Genomic DNA, 23,151 nt, shown 5'->3' on the forward strand with positions numbered 1-23,151 from the left:
CAATAAGCCTGCACACCACGGCTGGAGAATGTGCGCAACAACAAAGATCCGGCACAGCCAAACATAAATGTTTTTTAAAACGGTATTTAAAAATTAATTCCTTTTTTAAAATCCAGTTTTGTTTTTAAGCACTATGTGTTTTTATTGCAGTGGTAGCGACACAAGTGCTGAGTGATCCAAAGGAGTAAATCAAATTATACACTGTTTTTCCTGTTCTGATATGTCACATTCCCGTATTTTAACCTTCCTGACATGGTGACATATACTAAAATTGTTGACATTTTACTTGGTGTTAGCAAGTAGAGGTGTAAAAATTTCCCTTTGACATCTAGTAAGAAAACATGACATCAGTTGGGGCTTGGAGTAGATGAATAAGAGTTTTAGTTATGCACTGACCCTTCTCTTAAAAACTCTGAAAAATTTTTTAAGAGTCTTGGTTAGACACTTGCCTGGTAGTTTACTGTGTGGAGAGGCAAATTAAAGCCAGATTCTTGTGACAATGACTAGTTTTCTCTAGGCATACTGCTCCTCTGTAAAATAAATGAAATTTTTCATTATTATTAAAAACCAATTACTTTGAAGCTAAGCAGAGGAGCAGCCAGTGTACATCAGCCGCGTTTGCAGGTGTTCCCCTGTCTCCGTCTGCATTCCTGGATAATCATGCAGCCACAGTAAGGTTACCTTGCGAACTGTAATATGTAAAGTGTATAAACTCATTACCATATTGGTTACTAGCTCGGACTTTATCACAGACACAGCACTTAGAGTAATTTTTATTACTAGAAAAAAAGGACAACAGTGAAACACAACTTCTCTTAGAATAACAATACCACCCCTACTCCGTTCTCCTAAAGGAAAAAAGCACCAGTCTTCATACTTTAATTGACTTGAGTGGTGAGACGGATGGAACACGAGAATACCGTACGAGAGTTACAGACTCAGGGAATATAGTAAGGAAAGCCAGAGAAGGTTCTATCATCAAGTAAATGTGGAATCACTGGGTAAAAACAGTGCTGTGCAGATTCAGTACAGATGTTTCTTTAATGTTTGCCGTCTGTTGCGAACCCTAAAGGGGGTGTGATGACATGCATTTCTCTGCATAACCTAACTTCTCAGCTGAGAAGCTGAGCGGAAGCCACTGCCATGTGCTGTGCCTCCACCATGATTGAGCCTCTTGTTCTCTTTACTATTTCTTTTATTTTAAGCATGTTCATATTTTTCTTAACTCTATGGGAGAGTTTTTGTTTTGCCAAAACATAGTCAACAGATTGTTAATCATATTCTTCAGTAGTGGAGAAGATTAAGTGAAGCTGATTCTGTTAAAAGTACACCAAGCAAGATAAATTGGGAGTTAGTGAATATTACCTAAGAGTTTCACGCAGTTCTAAAACTTCTGAATTGAATTTGCTCATTCTTCAGGAGTCATTTGTTGGGTAGGAAACACCACTTCTCTGTTGAAGGTATTAATGGTTAGTCCTAATGTCCTTACAGATAGCCCTGCCAGTCAAGAATAGATTTCCTAGCTTCTCTGTGAAAGGAAAGGGTTTGGTCTTGATTTATTGTGTTTGTTGTTCTCAGGAGATGTTTCCTACTTAGAGAGTGAATATGACTATTGATGAGTTTGTGTCTTCCTGAAATTTTTCTTTCCAGGTCTCCTGAATTGCAGGCAGATTCTTTACTGACTGAGCCACTTGGGAATTGCTGAAGTGTTCCTTATTAGATTTTAAGTTTGGCGAGATTGTGTGTCTGTGGCTTACTTGTTAAGAACAGTTAGGTATGGGAGGAAGTTTTAAATGAATTTTTTGTGATCGATGAATTTGATGCAGTAATAACTCATGTAAAAAAGCAAATTCCTTTTAAAGACATTTGGACAAGACTCTGAATTAGTGGTTAAAAATTGAATGCATTGTAATCTGCTTCTAAAAGAATTGTGTTCTCAAGTCTGGGCATGTTATTTTAAGAGCATTCCAGTTTCTCAGAATGAGGCCTGGTTGTGGGTGTGGATGCTCTTATTTTAACGGGAAGAGTGGACAGCTGTTAGGGCGACAGAGATGGCAGAAGTACAGGATATGGTCATCGATTTATAGGCTGTGTAAACGCTGTATGGGGACTGTACAGGACTGGAGCAGCTCTGTGCACTTCTCCAAGGAATTTCAGTGTAATAGCGAACTAAAGTAACCAGAAGATAAATTGTTTTCTATGTAATGTTTAATAATACTGGTAATTCAGAATACAATTTTTAAAAACCTTTGAAAAGAGAAAACTATTTGGCAGATTCGCTCGACTCATTAGTGGTGCTCAATAACTGTAGTGTGGCAGTTAAGACTTGTCTTTTTTTCCTTAGCGAATGATTATTTACATAGTATCAACCCTCTGAGGCATATATTGGTATGAAACTTAGCAAAGCATTTTTTTCTGTTTTTACTAAACCAGTTTTAAAAATTTGGATTTGCTTAAGACTGCATACAAAAGTGTGTGTGTGAAAGTGAAAACCAAAATAGTTCTGCTCTTCTACACCCAAGTGTAGGTTTTGCTTTAACATTTTGTCTCATCTGTATTGAGACAGATGTAGGACATGTATTTTTCTCTCTGTTAAGTGGTTGGGAAAACTGAGGCTGAAGGCTGTGGTTGTTAAAAATCATTCTGCAAATTGATGAGAGAACTGGGGATAAAATGCCATTTTCTTACCATCTGTGACTCTTCACTAGACCAGCTACATTCAGATTAAGAAATAGAGCAAGCAGATTACCTGCATAAATACTGTTATCCTGTGAAATCTTACTGTCTGATCCCATATCCATTATTCCAGTTCACTGAAACCCTTAGATTTCCTTAGACTTCCATTCTGTCATCCAAAGTGGTAGATCTCCCTCCAGCTGTCCTTTCTAGGCTGGCCACCTGTCTGCTATGTCCACATCTAATCAGTTGATTTTTACAGACCTTGATATAGTGCATACACTCTTATTCGTCTGGGTCCACTGGGTAACTTTTAAGAATTGGTTGATAGCTCAGAGTCAAAATGCTTTTTATTCCATTACTCTACACCTAAATTAGACAAGTCATTGTCTTTTTTCTTCTTTTGGAGTCCAGTACCTCAATTAAGGTAGACAGTCCACCATCCTTCTGGTTTATTTATAACTTTTTTCAGTGGACACAACTTAAACACAGAATTCTAATTCTGTAGAGACATCAGCCTCCCTGCCCATCACTCAGTTTCTGCAGTTACCATATTGACAAGCTTCTTGATCTTCACAAACACTGCAAAAGTTACTGTTTCTGGTACGCCATCACCCGCATTTGTGTAAATGTGCATCCTGGACAAAAAGTTGGCTCAATGTCATTAGTCATGGGGAATTGCAAGTTAAAGCCACATTGCGAAGCTCACATACGTGCACTAGAATGGCTCAGAGAGACTGACGGTAGCAAGCGCTCCTGAGGATGGGGAGCAGTTGGAAAATCCTGCAGTCACTTTTGAGAAAGAATTTGTCAGTTTCTTATAAAGTTGTACTTGCCATGGATCTTTTTAGCCAAGAGAAATGAAAACATGTCCACACAAAGACTTGTAGATGGATGTTCATAGCAGCTTGATTCATGAGAGGTGAAAGCTGCAGATAGCCCAGCTGTCCATCAGTAGGAGCCTCGGTAAACAAAACACACAGCAACAGGGATGACTCAGAAAACACTGTGCTCACTGAAAGTAGCCATATAAAACAGCAGATATATGCCATGTAGTTCCATTTTATGTGAAACTCCAGGAAAGACTCATTGAATCCACAGTGAGAGGGAACTCAGGCCCTCCCTAGCAGCTCCGCTGGTAAAGAAGGCACCTGTAATGCAGGGGAGCCCTGTTTGATTCCTGGGTCAGGAAATAGCTTGGTGGTCTCCTGGAGCTGGGAGTGGAGATTGTCTGGGAAAGGACACTGAAGAACCTTGATCAGGAGTGGTGATTTCATCTCTGTATGTATTTGTCGAAACAAACTATACTCTTAAAACAACGTGTGTTTTGTTGTATGTAAATTACACCTCCTTCTTAAGATTTGTTCTAGGCAGAGATTGTCCAAGTCAGCAGACCTCAGCACTGGCTCCTCTTTCTAGCTCCCCCAGCCCTTCCCTTTTTTGGTTGTTTGGATGGCAGGTGAATAGGCACCTGTAAGCAAACACAAAGGAATCTGGGAAGCCCCACTTTTCTTTAGGGCTTTTAGAGCTGTGGAGAGGGCAGGGTAATGCCTGAAGGAACAGCGTCTTTGTTGCTTTCTTCCACCACAGGCTGTTTATTCTTTGGAACATGCACTCAGCCTCAGGTCTTGTACCTTTATTCCTGTGCAGAAGACCTCCAGTTTCTTCCAGAGTCTGAAATCTTTTCCCTTTCCCTCTGCAGAATGCCAGAAAAATATGTTGTGTGTTTTTAGAGGACACTTTTGTCTGACTACAATGTGGGAGACCCGGGTTCAATCCTGGGATCGGGAAGATCCTCTGGAGAAGGAAGTGGCAACCCACTCCAGTACTCTTGCCTGGAAAATCCCATGGATGGAGGAGCCTGGTAGGCTACATACAGTCCATGGGGTTGCAAAGAGTCGGACATGACTGAGCAACTAAAATTTTGTCTGACTAACTGGAATTGTATCATCATTCCACCTGGAATTTTTACCACTGGCTACAAAATGTTTGATGATTAAGTATGTCTTTAGAACACACAAGTTTTCTGTTAACAGAAGCATTAGATTAATGACTACATTCTGAGAAAATGTATTGCTTATGATATCCAGAGCTCTAATTTGCTTAGATATCACCCAGCTTCTGTTAGTGGTTATGCTGTGTGGAATATATCCTGGATTGGGATAAGATGTAATGATATATCACTTCGAATGATGGACAAGTGTTTTATTCCTTCTCTAACTGGACTATAAGGATTTTCTTTGAGTATAGCACTTAGAAATAAAAAATAGTCCAAGGAACATTTGATCCTAAAAACTTCTGTACTTTTGGGCTTGAAAAAGGGCGGGAACCTATCAAAAGAACTCAGCCTGAAGAAAGAGCTCCTGATGACCAAAGCTGGGACAATTTGCACAACAAAATAAATAATGATAGAATTGGGTTTTAACCTGTAGGATATGAGAATAGCCATGAATTCATACTGATTACAAAAATGAAATAAATGAATTCAAAGAGGCAGCTCTTATTTACAGAAAAATTCCAGTTAATAAATGTAGAAGACCAAATCACCATGGGGCCAAAACAATAGCAATATTTGCAGAATCCATGTTGGAATGCTAAAGTTAGTGGGTGAAAGTTTGTGGAGAAATGGCATATTGTTACATACATAGTTTGAAGATAACTCTTTTAAAGTCTTTTATTTAATCAGTAATAACTTTAAAGTGAAGAAACCTGACAGACATCACCTTATGCACCTCATCATGGTTAACATCAGTGGGGATAAGACATGGAAACTCAGGAACTCCTTGCTGTGATGCCGCCAGCAGAATGCACGTCTTTGCTCTGGTATTGTCAGAGCGTATAATGTCATCGTGATCATGAGATAAACCCAAATTGAGGGCGATTTCTCCACAATAAGTGACTAATACTCACAGAAGTGTCCAGGCCATCAAAGATACGAGGAACTATCAGAGATAGGAGGAGGCTAAACATGAGGAAAAGCAAACTCTGCTGTGGATGCCTAGATGGGAGTTTGATGGTGATAAGAATATCTGTGGGGAAACTGGTGCGACTTTTCAGAAAAAAAGTGTCCTGTTCAGTTAACAGAATTGTACCAGTGACTAGTTTTCTTCTTTTAATAATTATACTCTGTTTCTATAAGATGTTAACATTAGCCGAAGCTGAGTGAGGGGTATTTGGGAATGCTGTACCATTTTTGAAACTCTGAAAATTAAAATGAAACATTGAAAATTTCATTTCAGACTTCAGAAAAGACCTTACAAATCTCCATTGTACCTCTGCAAATGAGTTAATCAAATTTTCAGCAAATCTTTGTTTGATGAAGTGCACTTGCAGCAGTTTAGTTTAAGAAGAAAAAAGTCCCTTTCAAATGAAGGCATTTCAAAGTTACTTTTGGCACACACAGAATCCTTACCTTGTTGGAAACTTATTATCGGCATGCAAATTGGCTTACTTTGATGCCAAAGGCAGATGCTTTGGAGTGGAATGTCAACTTGAAAAGTGCCTGTACCAGAACGATGCAGATACATGGGTGTATGCAGAATATCAGCACCCCAGTTTAAGTACCCCTTTTTATAAGCTAAGGATGTAGATAAATCTGTGTAATTGAGGAGCTTGCTGGTGCTGTGAGAATCCCACTTGGTTCTGCATTACTTACTCTGGTGATAATGTGGTTTCCCTTAGGTGGAGTAAGCAGACTTACTAAATGTGCCATGCTTTGAGAAGTCAGTTGTTGCTACTTACAGGTCTTTTTTACTTTGATAGAGAAACAGGAAACCAAGGGCATTCCTGAAGGACTTAGACTTGTCTTCCTAAGAATTTTGTCCTGATTCCCTAGCCCTCGATATTTAAAAATACAGGCAATGTAATACAGCATGTCACAGTGTGCTTTTTTCATACCTGTAGTATGGTTGTGACTCTAGGGTGGGGTATGTTGAAGTAGTTGGGATATTTGAGGTTAAGAGGAAAGGTGAAGGGTTAGGGGGCACATGTGATCTAGTGAAGGATTAGAAGAGAATCAAATCACTCCGTATGGAAGGGTACATCCCTGAAGTGCCCTTCAGGCCGAATCAGAGACCTGTTTTCAGTCTTCATTTGTAGCAGTTTTCAGTACTACTGACTACTTCATGAAATCTTTCTCCTGCTCTTTTTAGTGGTTATACCATTCTCCTTTGTTTCCTCAGTTTTACTGGCTCCAATTGAATTCCCTTCCTTAAGGTTCTTTGGGTGGGCCGTGTAGGTTAGTGGAAAGAACAAAAATAAACTTGGAGTAAACTGATCTAGCCTATTTGCTATTGGACCTTTGGGCTTTGATTCCACCAAAAACATGAAAAAGTTGTGAGAATTATGAGTTATGTATGTAAAAACTCAACACAGTGCCTTGTCATAGGAAGCATTTCGTCATCTGTTTTCTTCCTTCACCTCTGACAAACTGGGAGCTGTTCTCTCTGGGATAGTGTTCTATTCATTGAGAATGTGCCATGTCCTGGGTGTTTTTGCTTAGTCTTGGAAGTATGAAAGATGCGTTATATGGCGTTCCTCAGTGCAGAAGCCCAGAGAGACAGTTCAGTATTAGAATACAGTGTTATGGCACGTGCTGAGGCAGCATCTGCTCTCTACACCACATTGTACAGAGAGTCGAGAACAAATAATTCCTTTTCAAGAACAAATGATTACTTTGAAGCAAGTTTGGAACTTAGAGCATAAAATGTAAACCGTGGAGACTGCTGCAGAGATGTGCATAATCTGGTGCAAAGCAACATAATATTGTACAGATATACAGATCCTATAATGCAGAACATTAAGTGGTAGCGGTATGTCCTGTTTTGGGAACCCTGAGAATGTGACCACAAACTCTTGTTTGCCAGGAGAAATTGGGAAAGCAGTGGCATATGAGTTGGGTCTTAAAATAGGTATGACTTTTGCAAATGAAGTGTGAGGTTCATTCAGCAGATAAACAAATACAGCCATTGGTTTTGATGTCCCCGGAGGTCCTGGAACCAGCCCCCACTCAGATACTGAGGGATGACTGTGTTGACATATTTAAATTTCTGTTTTTATCCTCCAAATTCTAATTATTTCCTAGAATTCTGAGAAATGTTTCATTCATGAGTAGCAAATATGACCTTATTTAATTCAGAGATTATATGTGAAATCCCATCGTTAACCTGTTCACTGTCCTAGTACAACAAAATCATGTATATTGAGTTGAAGGGCTTCTCCAACCCAGTCCTTGTGTCTCTAACCAATAACTGCAGGTAGTTTCAGAGTCTTCACCTTCATTCACATCTTGTTTTTTAACCATTTGAAATGGTTGAAACCTAAAATTTTTTTCCTTCTCTCCCTGGAAATAAAGACCATGATTAACGTCAAGTGCCTGGAGTATGAGATGTTAGTTGTCAGAGTTGTAATTGTGTAGAAACCATCAGATGGTCTTCCCTCAAGCATCTGTTTGGTGATTAAACAGACTGGTCTTGTGGTGTATTATACTCAGAAGTTGCTTTACATTTTACTTAGTGTTTTTCCCTTAGAAAAGCCTCTGCATATTAAAACAATGTTACTTAAAATCTTGAGCAACTGATATGTTCCTGAACAAATGTGTGATAGCTGTTTAGAATTACCAAAGACATCGTGTTTAATCATTGTAACTGGTCTATCTTATGGTGGGTATGTATATTTCCCTGCTGCTATGCAGTGTAGAACTTTATTTAATAAAACTTTTGTAAATTATTTGAGAAGAGTGATAGTTTTTAAAAAGCCCCACAGTATCAGTGTATGAAAAGCTCTTAGGATTCTTCTTTCTGAATCCTACCTACCCTCTTATAATCCCAAGCAATTAGAATGATGAGTTATATCATATCTATGTTTTTGACATGTCTTTTGGTAAAATATTGATGGGCCAAGGGCTGTTTTCTGCTGGGCTGCCTCCCTTTGTTTGTAAATATTTATATTCCTTTATATTATATTCTTGTATAAACCAGTGATTCTGACCTGGGACTGATTTTGCCACTCAGGAAATATTTGGCAATGTCAGTCAGAACTTGGGAATGGAAGTGCTCCTGGTATGTGGTGGGTAGTGGCCAGGGATGCTGCCAAACACCTACGATGCATCAGGACAGCCCCCACAGCAAAGAGTTGGGAGCTCTCTAGCGTATCACCACTGCTGCAGCTGGGAAACCCTGCAGTCGACGCCCTTACAAGGTGATGACAGGCTTTAAGAAAGTTTTGACTACCAACGATTTAGATTTAGGAAGCCCATTATAATTTGACCATGAACTAGCCAGTTTGTTAGAACTGTTATTTTCTAGTACATATGTTTTTGTTTTAAGATTAGGCTTGAGAAAGTTCTTAAGATTACATTAATTTAGTCCAACCCTCTAATTTCACAGGTGAGGAAACCAAGACCTGAAGAGGGCAACTTTGTTAGACCTTGATTTCTTTACATTATCTAAGTAGCCTTTTCCCCCCCGTCTGAAGAATTACTAATTTTTCTGTGTGCTTTATAAGTGCCCAGTTTTGTGACTTGAACTGCAATTTCAAAATGGTTAAAAGCGTTTTAAATGGGATCTCTGACAGCTGTAAAGTAATTTGCAGAGCAGATTGATTGCTTTAGTATAGAGTTTCTTGGAGGAAGACTTGATTCGTCATCAAGTTTACTTGCATCTGAAGATACAGTTTGCTAAGAGATTTGTAGTGTCTGTGATCCCTCTGAAAATCATTGACATGATTTACAAGGTAATTTCGGTTATCTTTGGGCGGTGGTGAGGAGAGGTCATTATCAGAGTCACTAAACCAGCAGCATAGTTTGTACAGTGTACTTCATGCAGACTTGCTTGTACTTTAAGAACAACTACTCTGTTCATTTGTTTTTATTAAATACTGAATACAAGTATCTGAGCCATAGAGATTGCTTACTTACTCTGTTCTCATCTCTCTTATCAGTGAGGAAACTGAAGTTTGGAGAGAGTATGTAATTCATCCAAAGTCATGGAGTTAGATTCCAAAATAAATGCAGAAAGCAGAGGAGAGACCCAAGGTGTCTCACCTGCTAAGTCCTGGGATTGCAACTTGTGTGACAGGGACCAGTCCAGAAAACACAATGGACCCTCAACAGATATCTGGGCCAGTGAAATCTAATGCATTATATTTTACCAACTCTTTGGAAAATAAACATTTCTGTACCTAGAATGCATAGTGCCCTGCCTCTGCATATAGTTGACATCAGTTTAATGAATTTGGAAACATAAGCCAGAATGCCAAAGATGAAACCAGGATAAGAGACAACGCAGGGACTGTTAAAATTTCTCTCTGCTCCTTTACCCAGTTGGGCTTTAGGAAGCAGAGATGCTTGCCCAGAGAGTCAGGATTTGGCACCTACATGGACTTTCTTCCTTAGCGAGCTGGGCAAGGGGGAGTGTGCACCTGCCACTCCTGCAGTCGCGGTACCAGCAGCTCCTGTGATTCCTACACTGCCTCAGGCTGCTCAGCCAGCGAAAGACCCTTTTCAGTCTTAACACTGAAGTCTTCTACGATATAATAAAATTTGTGTTGAAATAAGGAATGGCAGGTGTCAAAAAGAAATGCGGTTAGCCATCTTCAGAAAAGGTCCATTTTGAAAACAGTTTAGGAAACATTTCTCCGTACATGTCAATTATTCCATTCTTTGTCGGTGGACTGACTTTTTGTGAGAGATCTAAAGGACATATTTATGGGACATTTACTTTAGATATTTGAAGGACCATGATGAAATTCTGTTGTTTTAGGCACCACCTGGGTGAGGAAATGGAAGTAAGCCAGATTTATAGTCTGTGGTTAAACTACTTTTAAGCCTCCTTCTTGGAAGTTTTTCTTGTGCTTGATAAGTTTAAAATGTGCAGTTCTTAGGGTTTTTCGGTCAGAGGATCTCTTGCACTGTTTAAAATTATTATGGACCCAAGTAAAAGTCCTTTTGTTCCTGTTGGCAATACCTCTAGCTACTTTCTGTATCAGATAAAACTGAGCAATGTTTAGAACACAAGAATTTGCCACATTAGCTCTCAGAGTGGTGATGTCACTTTCCATTTAAGCTGAAAAACGAAAATGCAAGTATTATTATGGAGATGATGATTATGGAAAACAGTTTGCGAGTTGTAGACCTTCCCCAAGGGGTCTTGAATACCCCCAGGAGTCTCTGGATCACAGCCTGAGAACAGTTGGACCAGAATCTCTCTCCACTGCTGCCAGGTTGGTTTATAAAATAGGGATTTTGTTCTCAAGAATTGTAACCACTTGTAGCTCCTCCCACTTTCTGAATATATGTTCCTGAGTTACAGAAAAGTTAGTAATGCAGTTTTTGTTGCTCAAGTGTGTTTTCAGAGCATAAGAGACATTTGACTACTCACAATGACAATTTTGAATATGAAGTAGAACATTTCTGCTGTAACGGATGCTTATGTTAGTTCTTTTGGAGCCAGTTTCCAGCCAGGTTGTATCTGGTGAATTTGTGCAGTACCACGTATATTGGGAGGCTTCCCTTGTAGCTCAGTCAGTAGAGTCTGCCTGCAATACATGAGACCTGAATTTGATTCCTGGGTAGGGGAGATCCCTTGGAGAAGGAAATGGCAACCCACTCCAGTATTCTTGCCTGGAGAATCCCGTGGACAGAGGAGCCTGGCAGGCTATATCTATGGGGTTGCAAGAGTCGGACACGACTGAGAGATTAAGCATGTGCACACACATCTGCAAAACCCAAATTCTGTCTGAAATAATGCAGAAAAACTGACAGCTAAGTCAGTGAGGATCCTTAGTTCTGCTGTTGCTGCCAGACAGTGTGATTAACTTAGGGACAGCTACATGAAGGATGTCTGTTGCTGGAACCATTATCTTGGAGCAAGGCTTACCAGCTTCTTTCACTTGTATATCTTTCCGTTGGCCTCACAGCTGAGCAAGGGTGGTAGATGTAGCTCCAGCTGGGGAGATAGTGCTTCGAAATGTATCTGTTACTTTTAAGGTGATTTATGAATATTTTGGATACTAGAGAATTTCAGAAAAACATCTTCTGCTTCACTGACTACACCAAAGCCTCTGATGTGTTCAGTTCAGTTCACTCAGTCGTATCCGACTCTTTGCGACCCCATGAATCGCAGCACACCAGGCCTCCCTGTCCATCACCAACTCCCGGAGTTCACTCAGACTCACATCCATCGAGCCCGTGATGCCATCCAGCCATCTCATCCTCGGTCGTCCCCTTCTCCTCCTGCCCCCAATCCCTCCCAGCATCAGAGTCTTTTCCAATGAGTCAGCTCTTCGCATGAGGTGGCCAAAGTACTGGAGTTTCAGCTTTAGCATCATTCCTTCCAAAGAACACCTAGAGCTGATGTCCTTGAGAATGGACTGGTTGGATCTCCTTGCAGTCCAAGGGACTCTCCAGAGTCTTCTCAAACTGGGGGAAATTCTTAAAGAGCTGGGAATACCAGACCACCTTATCTGCCTCCTGCGAAACCTGTGTGCAAGTGAAGAAGCGACAGTGAGAACCAGACGTAGAGCAATGGGCTGGCTCCAGATCGGGAAAGGAGCACAGCAAGGCTGCGTATTCTTTAACTTACATGCAGACAACATCGTGTAGAATGCCAGGCCGGAGGAAGCACAAGCTGGAATCAAGACTGCCAGGAGAAATATCAGTAACCTCAGATATGCAGATGACACCACCGTTATGGCAGAAAGCAAAGAGGGATTAAGGAGCCTCTTGATGAAGGTGAAAGAGGAGAGTGAAAAAGCTAGCTTAAATCCCAACATTCAAAAAATGAAGATCATGGTACCCAGTCGCATCACCTCATGGCAAATAGATGGGGAAAAACAGTGCCAGACTGTTTGGGCTCCAAAATCACTGCAGAATGGTGACTGCAGCCATGAAATTAAAAGTCGCTTGCTCTTTGGAAGAAAAGCTGTGACCAACTTAGACAGCATATTAAAAAGCAGAGATATATCACTTTGTCGACAAAGGTTGGTATAGTCAAAGCTGTGGTTTTTCTCCAGTAGTCATGCACAGATGTGAGAGCTGGACAATAAAGAAGGCTGAGCGCCGAAGAATTGATGCTTTCAAACCGTGGTGCTGGAGAACACTCTTGAGAGTTCCTAGGACAGCCAGGAGATCAAGCCAGTCAATCTTGAAAAAAATCAACCCTGAATATTCATTGGGAGGACAGATGCTAAAGCCGAAATTCCAATACTTTGGCCACTTGATGGAAAAAGCCGGCTCACTGGGAAATACTCAGATGCTGGGGAAGATTGAAGGCAGGAAGAGAAGGGAACAACAGAGGACAAAATGGTTGGATGGCATCACCAACTCAATGGACATGAGTTTGAGCAAACTCCAGGAGATGAGATGATGAAGGACAGGGAAGCCTGGCATGCTTTAGTCCATGGGGTCACAAAGAGTCGGACACAACCCAGCAACTGAACAACAATCAGTATTTTGTAAGAATGTCTACATGTTCTGTGTACATGAACTATGACAAGAGCTAAGTGAACTTGTCTTCCTTTAATCTTGACTTAAGCCCTGTTAAGTTAGGTGTAGCCCCATTCCCACTTAGAGAATTTACCCAGGCTCAATAGCAGAGTCTGGATAAAGTCCAGAGCCTGTCCTAACTCAGAAGTCTGCACTCTGCCTATCATCTGTGAAATCGAGGATGGAGAAGTTGGTGAGAGAAAGGAATGACTTGGTTTTTTTTTTTTTTTTTTACATGATAGTTGGAGTCCAGTTTGAAGGGGAAATTTTTGTTTCCTTATGCAGAGCAGAGTGGTTCTCCTGAGTCAGGGAGAAGAACTCAGACTGCTTAAGGCCCTCCAATGGCTCATTCTAGAAGATAAGCCAGAGGATTTGAGAAACTTCATGTTCAGTTCAGTTCAGTCGCTCAGTTGTGTCCAACTCTGCGACCCCATGAATTGCAGCACGCCAGGCCTCCCTGTCCATCACCAACTTCCGGAGTTCACTCAGACTCATGTCCATCGAGTCGGTGATGCCATCCAGCCATCTCATCCTCGATCGTCCCCTTTTCCTCCTGCCCCCAATCCCTCCCAGCATCAGAGTCTTTTCCAATGAGTCAACTCTTCGCATGAGGTGGCCAAAGTACTGGAGTTTCAGCTTCAGCATCATTCCTTCTAAAGAACACCCAGGGCTGATCTCCTTCAGAATGGACTGGTTGGATTTCCCTGCAGTCCAAGGGACTCTCAAGAGTCTTCTCCAACACCACATCAATGCTTCAGAAGCATCAATTCTTCAGCACTCAGCTTTCTTCACAGTCCAACTCTCACATCCATACATGACCACTGGAAAAACCATAGCCTTGACTAGTCAGACCTTTGTTGGCAAAGTAATGTCTCTGCTTTTCAATATGCTACCTAGGTTGGTCATAACTTTTCTTCCAAGGAGTAAGCGTCTTTTAATTTCATGGCTGCAGTTGCCATCTGCAGTGATTTTTGGAGCCCCCAAAAATAAAGTCTGACACTGTTTCCACTGTTTCCCCATTTCCCATGAAGTGATGGGACCGGATGCCATGATCTTAGTTTTCTGAATTGTTGAGCTTTAAGCCAACTTTTTCACTCTCCTCTTTGACTTTCATCAAGAGGCTTTTTAGTTCCTCTTCACTTTCTGCCATAAAGGTGATATCATCTGCATATCTGAGGTTATTGATATTTCTCCAGGCAATCTTGATTCCAGCCTGTGCTTCTTCCAGCCCAGCGTTTCTCATGATGTACTCTGCATATAAGTTAAAAAAGCAGGGTGACAATATACAGCCTTGACGTACTCCTTTTCCTATTTGGAACCAGTCTGTTGTTCCATGTCCAGGTCTAAGTGTTGCTTCCTGACCTGCATATAGGTTTCTCAAGAGCAGGTCAAGTGGTCTTGTATTCCCATCTCTGTCAGAATTTTCCACAGTTTATTGTGATCTGCATAGTCAACAAAGCAGAAATAGATGTTTTTCTGGAACTCTCTTGCTTTTTCCATGATCCAGTGGATGTTGGCAGTTTGATCTCTGGTTCCTCTGCCTGTTCGAAAACCAGCTTGAACATCAGGGAGTACACGGTTCACGTATTGCTAAAGCCTGGCTTGGAGAATTTTGAGCATTACTTTACTAGCGTGTGAGATGAGTGCAATTGTGCGGTAGTTTGAGCATTCTTTGACATTGCCTTTCTTTGGGATTGGAATGAAAACTGACCTTTTCCAGTCCTGTGGCCACTGCTGAGTTTTCCAAATTTGCTGGCATATTGAGTGCAGCACTTTCACAGCATCATCTTTCAGGATTTGAAACAGCTCAACTGGAATGAAGACGAGTATTTACTTGAGAGAGGGGAAAAACTCTTTAGGAGAGAAAAGAACAGCAAGAAGAGATACTATTTCGGGAGCAGAGAGAATTTAAGAATGCCATGCAGTGTATGCTCCTCGCAGTGAAGGTCCCAAGGTCACAAACGTTCCGCACTGCTTTTTGGAGTAGCCTGCCTCTGTGCCAAGAGCAACTCTAGGGAAGGCCAAGAGTATCCCTCTTTCCAAAACAAAGCCAGCTAGGTCTGAGTAGTAATGAAGTGAAGTGAAGTCGCTCAGTCGTGTCCAACTCTTTGCGACCCCGTGGACTGTAGCCTATCAGGCTCCTTTGTCCATGGGATTTTCCAGACAAGAGTGCTGGAGTGAATTGCCATTTCCTTCTCCATAATGACCTGGGCCTAAACCAGCAAGCTGAAATGGCACCCTAGTCACTGGGACTAACAACTGTATAATAACGTCTGATGTTTCTTCTATTAAGGGAGAATTTGGTTGGAGTACTGTGTGGTTTCATCTTTCCGTAACTGAACAGATGTGTGTTTATTTGTCTGTTGGTCTGTCAAGATAATCAATCCTTTAAAATAGTGACAAAGAACGTACTTACATAGACACTCGCTTGGAATTTACTAAACTAGATCATCTGCCATATTTTCTCATGTGTTTTTCTTCATTGGGCTAGATTGGCTCACATGGGTGATTCTTAGTAATAACTGTACTCTAGCAGTGCATCAAATACAAAAATGTATGAAATTTTTATGAGATTAAAACCCTGTATTCAAAAACTCTCAGCCTAATTTGGTACACCTGAAAGACTACTGGACTAATAGTCCTTGGTCTGGTTGTAAATCCTCTTTCTCTTTTTTTAACTCAGAATACTAGAGATTGTGTAACATACCTGTTAGCGTTGTTGCAGATAAGCAGTAGTTAGTTGTTGTTGGATTTTGGTGGTTTTTTTTTTTTTTAAAGAAGGCTAGGTAAAGGGGAAGGAGGCCTAAAGTAGTCTGACTACTTCAAATTTGTTTCATCTGTGCATGGTAGATTTTAAAAGAAGTCTCGTATTCCCGTTTAAGATTTTGTGGTCATTGATGTTGGAGCCAGAATCCTGACTTCTGTATTCTGCTCACAGCACTTCTCCTCTGCTTTGTCTTTGGTCTTTAAAATATAATGGATCAGGAGTGGGCGGGTGAAATGGACAGAAAACAAGTTGTTCTTGAAGGACCTCTTTTCTGCTTTGCTGGGAAAGCCAGGAGCCATTAGTGTGTGGTTGACAGTGTTGGGACAGACAAACTATGAATCTTAAATCGCCTTAAAAGGTAAATACAGGCATTAGCCCATGTAAAAATGGATTGTATCCCACAGATACGTTTGCTGTTTGATTGCTTTAACTTGGAATACATGTTGTATGCAGACAAGTCCAGACTTATTTAACCTCATTATGGCTTTATCAAGGTACTCTGCAAAGGAAAAAAGTTTATAAAGCATTTTTACGCATTTGGCCCACCCAGTTCCTTTACGTTTACTATAGTGGTTACGTTTACTATTCCCATTTCATTTTCAAAATGTAGTCGGAAGTAGATATGCAGAGTACTTTGCTTTGTTCCCAGCTGGTGTGTGTGTGTGTGCTCATGTATGTATTGTGGAGCATCAGTAATAGAAAAATTCAGTCATTGTGGAGCGGGAGGATGCATCCTAGTTAGTTCAGTGCACTTGTGTAGACTCTTGAGTGTAGGGGCAGGAAAGTGGGTCATGTGGGGAAGTCCCCTTGTAATTAAAGAGTCATGATGTGATCTGTCAGAAAGAATGGTCGGCTTTCCTAATAGTGTGAGCTAAATGGACAGGCATTTTCAGAGTAGTTAGATCTTGAAATTGCTAATTCTTCAACTAACAGGTTGCCAAGGCAAGGAAGGGGTTGGCTGGCGGCAAGGGTGTACAGGCAATGTTCAGAGACCTTAAGGGCAATGTAAGTTAACTTGGAGGAGACATTTTGTAAGTTGCAGAGTAGTTTTTTTGTTTCTTTTTTTTAGTGAATAATTTGATTGTCTGATTCCAGAGCCTTTGAGGTATTTTAGTTGAAGAGAGTTCCGTAGGTGAGCCAGAACACGAGTGATAGTTTAGGAAGAGCTGGCCATCATGAAACAAAGGAAACCACGTGTTAACTGCAGAAGTAGTTGTCTCTTTTCTCTAGTTGTGGTAAGCAACTAGTTGATGTAAGCAATCCAGGAAGATGGCTGGCTTTTCTGTTTGTCTTTTGCTCTCATTTGTGTTCGTGTGGGCTCAAATAGACAAGATTTCCTGATGATGTCTATTTGAAATGTCACAGCAGATTTTCTTTTGTAAACTATTGTAAAAACAATAAACACAAAATTTTTGAGAAAACTAAAAATTTTGTTATTGACAGAATGTAGTGTTGAAGACTAAGATAGGCTTGCTAAATGTACTTGAAAGGAAACCAAGCCCCCTGTTATATTTTAGCATTTCTGGTCAGGCTGTGTAGCATTTTTGTTGTTTGTTTTATTATTTTTAGCTGATGGACTTTGAGGCTTAGACACTAAAAGCAGTAAACCACGTTCATTGACCTGAGGTTTCCCCTATATTATGACGGCTGTTGATTGCTTATTTAAGATTTGTTTCTTGGGAAACTTAGGTAATTTTGGAGAATCCAGACTCTCAGCTCCATATTGAAGAACTGACTTCCCTACAACATGCCCATTAAACAAGCTATTTACGGTGTGTTGTGTAACATTTAAAAGACTGCATTGGGCAGTGTAAATCTGTGAGTAGTAACTATTTCTCACTGATCAGCAGTATTAAATACCGTGATAAGGGTTCATTCCTTATGGGAAATGTTCCATAGACATTGGAAAACATTCTCACCAGCTTTTCTTCCCCTGCCCTTTTCCCTTAAGGATAACCAAGTAGTCCTCCGCTTGCTCCAGTGAGGACGGTGGGGTTATCAAGTGTGCTGGAATTCTTGCGCAGGTGTCTGTCGAAATCGTAGCCTGGATTGACCTGGTCTTTCATTCCTAGCACCCTGTGCCCCCTCCCCACCCAACCCACCCCACACACGTGCGTGTGCACACACAGCACGGGTGGTGGAGGGAGGGACATTGTGGAATTATTTTCATAAGGGGAGTTTTTGAATGATGGTTCAGTGGGGTCTGTGTTGAAAACCCCAGTTCAGCCATTAGCTGTAAGCCTTAGACAGGGGTTTTGATCTTCCTGATCTAGAGGACGCTGCACTGACTATGGTTTCACAGTGTGCCTGTCCTGGGATGCCTGGGAGGTGGCTCTGCTCCTGCTGCTTCACAGGCAGTGAATAGCGTTGAACTGGGAGAGCCTGGCAGGGTGGGAATGGGGTACATGTGGCTCTTAGTGGAACTGGCACATCCCCAACCCTCATGCCACTGGAGCGTGCTGGCCGAGAAATGCGGGGACAGCTGGCAGGGACTGCCAAGGCAGATCTGGCAGGGTGGCAGCTTTGGAGGGCCTCCCACTGATGACCCCTTCTTGTTTCTTCATCTTCGAAAGTTACACATTTTGTTCAGTAACACTGCACCATTTCAAAATGAATTAGATGCATTTTCCTACCTCACCACGTTCCCTGATCTGAGAAAGACTGAGGAATTTATTGGGGGAACTAGTTTCAAAAAACTGCTCTAATAATTAAAATGATGATTGTCAACTTGTTGATGAGGGTTTTTGGGGGGCAAGGGGCAAGTGGTGATGGGAGAGTTACTAGGTTGTTGCCTGAGGACATTGAAAATGTACTTCTGAAACAACACAGGTGCCTTTAGTAGACACGCCATATTTCTTGGTAATCTGATCTCAGCCTTGCTGCTGCTGCTAAGTCACTTCAGTTGTGTCCGACTCTGTGTGACCCCATAGATGGCAGCCCACCAGGCTCCCCCGTCCCTGGGATTCTCCAGGCAAGAACACTGGAGTGGGTTGCCATTCCCTTCTCCAGTGAATGAAAGTGAAAGGTGAAAGTGAAGTCGCTCAGTCGTGTCCAACCCTTCGCGACCCCATGGACTGCAGCCTACCAGGCTCCTCTGTCCATGGGATTTTCCAGGCAGGCGTACTGGAGTGGGGTGCCATTGCCTTCTCTGAGTTAGCCTTGGGTCCTTTTCATTTGTGAAGTTTCGGTTTGGTTACACATTAGAGGGGAGGAACATTTATTTCACCATTCTGGTCAGACATTCATTTCCTTAGGAGCATGTGAGGACATCCTTACGGTTTTGCTTGTGCGTGTGCATGTAGGTTGTGTCCGTTGGGTACCGATTGTGGCACACGCGCTGCAGCATTCTGAGGGGTTGCTTGCTGCGGTGTTAGAGCGTGGTCGTCCATGGAAGGAGCGCGAGACCGGCCCCAGGCCTGCTGCCTGTGCACACTGTGCCTTTGGCCTGGGTGAGCCTCCGGCAGCAGCCCCCAGGGCTCCGTCGTGGAGCAGCACGTCCAGGTGCTGGCGAGCTGCTCTCGGTCGCACCAGGCACCTGGTGTAAAGGGCTGTTTGTGAGACAAGGGTGCCTTCCTTTGATCTCTGCCTATTCCTAGCTCTCTGTTCTGGCAGTTCCAGCTGCTTACCAGCCTAGGCACCATGTCTGATGTCCATGGTTTCAGGATCTCTTCTCTGATTTCTCATTTCCGTATCCTGTCCATAACCCCCAGTGCCTCGCATCGCTCCCCTGTCTCAGAAGACTGTTCCTCTGCCGGTGCTTTGCTTGGTTCTGTGCTTTCTCTTCTTTGCCCCATGGCTGACATTGCTGTCTTGCCTGCCTTCCGTCTTTCTCCCTCTACAGTACATGTGACTTCAGCCTCCCTTTCCTGTGGAAATCTCCTCCAGCCGTGCTGACCCCTCTCTGTAGTGGCAGGACCATCTTTACCTCACTGCGACATTTCTCCAAAAAAATCCTGTTGGCCACCTCTAGGTTATTCCGCTGACATCCTGTCGTCCTTTCACTTTTGCAGTCCCAGTCTCATGTGGCTTGCTCTCCTAAAAGTCAGCAGTGACCTCCTGATCACCAGAGCTTGGGCTTTTTTCTCAGTCCTTATCGTACTTTGTCTTTCTTTGCAGTGTTTGTTTATTCTTCATTCAACCAGGAGGTAATTTTATTGGGTTCCTGGTACTGTGCTGAATGCCTTAGTGACAAAGAAGATTCAGGTGCAGTCGTGCCGTTCAGGAGTGTACATTTGATTGATAGTTACATAGTGGTGTGGGAAGTAACCTTGTAGAACATCATAGGATGTGCCTGGAGTGAGACAGGCCCCCCATAACTCAAATTGGGCAGGCCTGGTGGGTGAGCCTAGGGGTTCTTTGGGGCAAGGGTTTGGTGTGCCATTGAGTGTCTGTTGAAGGTGGTCTTGGACTGCTGTCCCGCTGTCCTCTCGTCATTCTGTGTCGTGAAGTATACATATGAGCTTAATTGAAATTCTCCATCAAGGTAGCTTTTTGTTATATAGTTAGTTAGTTAAACTCTGATTAAGTTGTTTCATCTTGAGTATTGGTTAGTGTAAGACAATTCTATTTTGTTTTTTTACTCTGATTTAAACTGCCTGGTAACCCCTGTAGACAACTGATCTGATCTGTTTGTGTCCCTGGTGAGTACTTGTGAAATGACTTGTAGTGGTGATTATCTTCTCTCTTAAGTATTAACAGATACACTTCCTCTTTAAAGGAGTAGAATAGGCTGCTGCTGCCTTTGTTAAGTAAGTGTCTGACTTTGCGACCCTGTGGATTGTAGTAGCCCGCCAGGCTCCTCTGTCCATGGGATTTCCCAGGCAAGAATAGGGAAGTGGATTGCCATCCCCTTCTCCAGAGGATCTTCCTAACCAGGGCGCGAACCCGGGTCTCCTGCATTGCAGACAGATTCTTTACTGTCTGAGCCACCAAGGAAGCAAACCTGTGAAAAAGGAAAGTTCCCTCTCACAGGATAGGGCAGAGCCTTAGCGTGAGCACCTCCTCCCATTGCCTGCTGCACTATGCATCTGTGTTTGAGTCCCTGCCCAGCAGCAGGTGAGGCTGTTGGTGGTTGTGGTCCAGCCTGAGGTGGCTGTGCCTGTGACTGGCTTTCATTGTGTGCCATCCATTGCCAAGGCATGTTTGCTGGAGCCCATAGGAGACTTGCCCTGGGATTGATGCTTTGTTCATCGGTTTCCTGCAAAGCCACATGACCGTGGAACCAGCACCGAGACGCTCAGACAAAAGCCAGGGACTTCCCCTAGCAGGGCCCTTGATGAAGCTGTGGAGTAGGCGGCCGTCCCCTCTTCATCCTGTATTTCTCCTTAGCCACATCACACCCTCTCCCAAGAGCTACTTCAGACAGTGTGTCCTGTTCCTAGCAGTTTGTTTTTTTTTAATGGCATGATTATTTTTAAAAGAAACTTGTTTTTCCTAGGTTTGTTTTTGATTTTTTCCTTCCGTTTCCGTTCCTCTACCACTGGCTCTTTCATGGATGAGCCAGAGCTCATCTGTCCAGTTACTTTTCTTCGGCCAGTGTCTCATTGTGGAGAGCAGAGTGGGATATAGGGTCTGAGGGGGGTTGTTACATGGTGTTACATGGTGGCCGGCAGTTGCTTCACCTCATTAGTGAGCCTAATTTAGATATATGTGTCCTACCTTGGGCTTCCCTTGGGGCTCAGCTGTTATAAAGAATCCGCCTGCAAAGTGGGAGACCTGGGTTCTATCCTGGGTTGGGAAGAGCCCCTGGAGAAGTGAAAGTCTACCCAGTCCGGTATTCTGGCCTGGAGAATTCCATGGTCTGTGTAGTCCATGGGGTCACAAAGAGTTGGACATGACTGAGTGACTTTCACCTTCACACCTTATACTTAGAGAGTTTATTACATTGTAAATGTCGATCTAGATGCTAATGTCTTTGAAAATTAATATTGTGTGCTAAGCTTTCCTTTCTCCCTTTGCCACTTGGGTCTGAATGGTCACGAATTGTGAGAAACATTTGGCACCCTTTAAACTTTGTAAACAATAGTGCTAAAAACCAGTGTCAGTTGGAGACTGGCGCACACATAATGGTTGATGGCACAATGACTGTATCACTTTTCTAAGATGTTTTTTTAATAGTGATTTTCAGTGTTCACCCCTTGGGAGCTTGTATGACCACAGTTGCCTTCTATTGCTCTGTGTTGTTGGTGGTGCCAATCACAGAACTGCAGGGGACCAGACCAAGTCGGAATAATTAGATTGAGGAATGAATGTCACACTTCTAATTTCATTCTCTTTTCAAGGGATTACCAGTGTCCATTTAATAAAATGAGATTAACCCTCTGCAGCAGCAGTATTTGAAAGCTGTCAGTCAGTATAATCTTGACAACTGAAAGAAGTGGTGTTCTCAGCACTCTTAGAAGCAATCGTGTTTTATTGGCTGAAAGTCTTGACTGCACAGGGGTGTGTGTATTTGTTTGAGTGCATGTGTCTATGTCATTAAAGGTATACAGAGTGGATTTGAAAGAGGAAAGGTTTTATGGACTTAACCATACTACCTAGAAATAATACCATATAATTTAGTTTGAATTGCCAGATACCAGTAATAAAATACCTAAACATTATGAGACCAAAATTTTAAAATCAAAGAAATATTTATAAAGCAAATAATGAGGCATCTTTTCTTGACTGTTGTAGAAAACCTCGGATCAATTCTCAGCTGGTGGCACAGCAAGTGGCCCAACAGTACGCCACTCCACCACCCCCTAAAAAGGAGAAGAAGGAGAAAGTTGAGAAACAAGACAAAGAGAAACCTGAGAAAGATAAAGAAATTAGTCCTAGTGTTACCAAGAAAAATACCAACAAGAAAACAAAGTAAGTTCTTGAGTGACTCAGTACAGTACTGTGTTATTTTGCAGGCAAATCAAAGATATCTTTTAAATGCCTCTTTTTCTGTCTCCCCATTTAGACCAAAGTCTGATATTCTGAAAGATCCTCCTAGCGAAGTGAACAGTATACAGTCTGCAAATGCTACAACAAAGACCAGTGAAACGAATCACACTTCAAGGTATTTGAAACTAGACTGAAATACATCACTGCCCAGATTCAGCTGCTCATAATCAAGAGTCGAGGGTGGTTTTGTGCCTGTGGGTTTATAGGCTAAGGGGTGGGATGAAGAGCTGGGGTGGGACTATTAACTTTCAAAATACATGCACATATATATGAGCTATTTTTTTAATTACTGAGA

At 42.2% G+C, this 23,151-nt stretch overlaps 1 protein-coding gene across 1 annotated transcript in view; it reads left to right on the plus strand.

Moving 5' to 3' along the window:
* RYBP (RING1 and YY1 binding protein) overlaps positions 1-23,151 on the plus strand; it is a 73,071-nt gene that overhangs the window by 47,861 nt on the left and 2,059 nt on the right. The window contains exons 3-4 of the mRNA XM_069561639.1: positions 22,602-22,778; positions 22,873-22,971. Of these exons, the coding sequence (XP_069417740.1) occupies positions 22,602-22,778; positions 22,873-22,971 (276 nt within the window). The remainder of the gene's footprint in view (positions 1-22,601; positions 22,779-22,872; positions 22,972-23,151) is intronic.

Source organism: Ovis canadensis, chromosome 19, assembly GCF_042477335.2.
Source record: "Ovis canadensis isolate MfBH-ARS-UI-01 breed Bighorn chromosome 19, ARS-UI_OviCan_v2, whole genome shotgun sequence".
Lineage (NCBI taxonomy): Eukaryota > Metazoa > Chordata > Mammalia > Artiodactyla > Bovidae > Ovis > Ovis canadensis.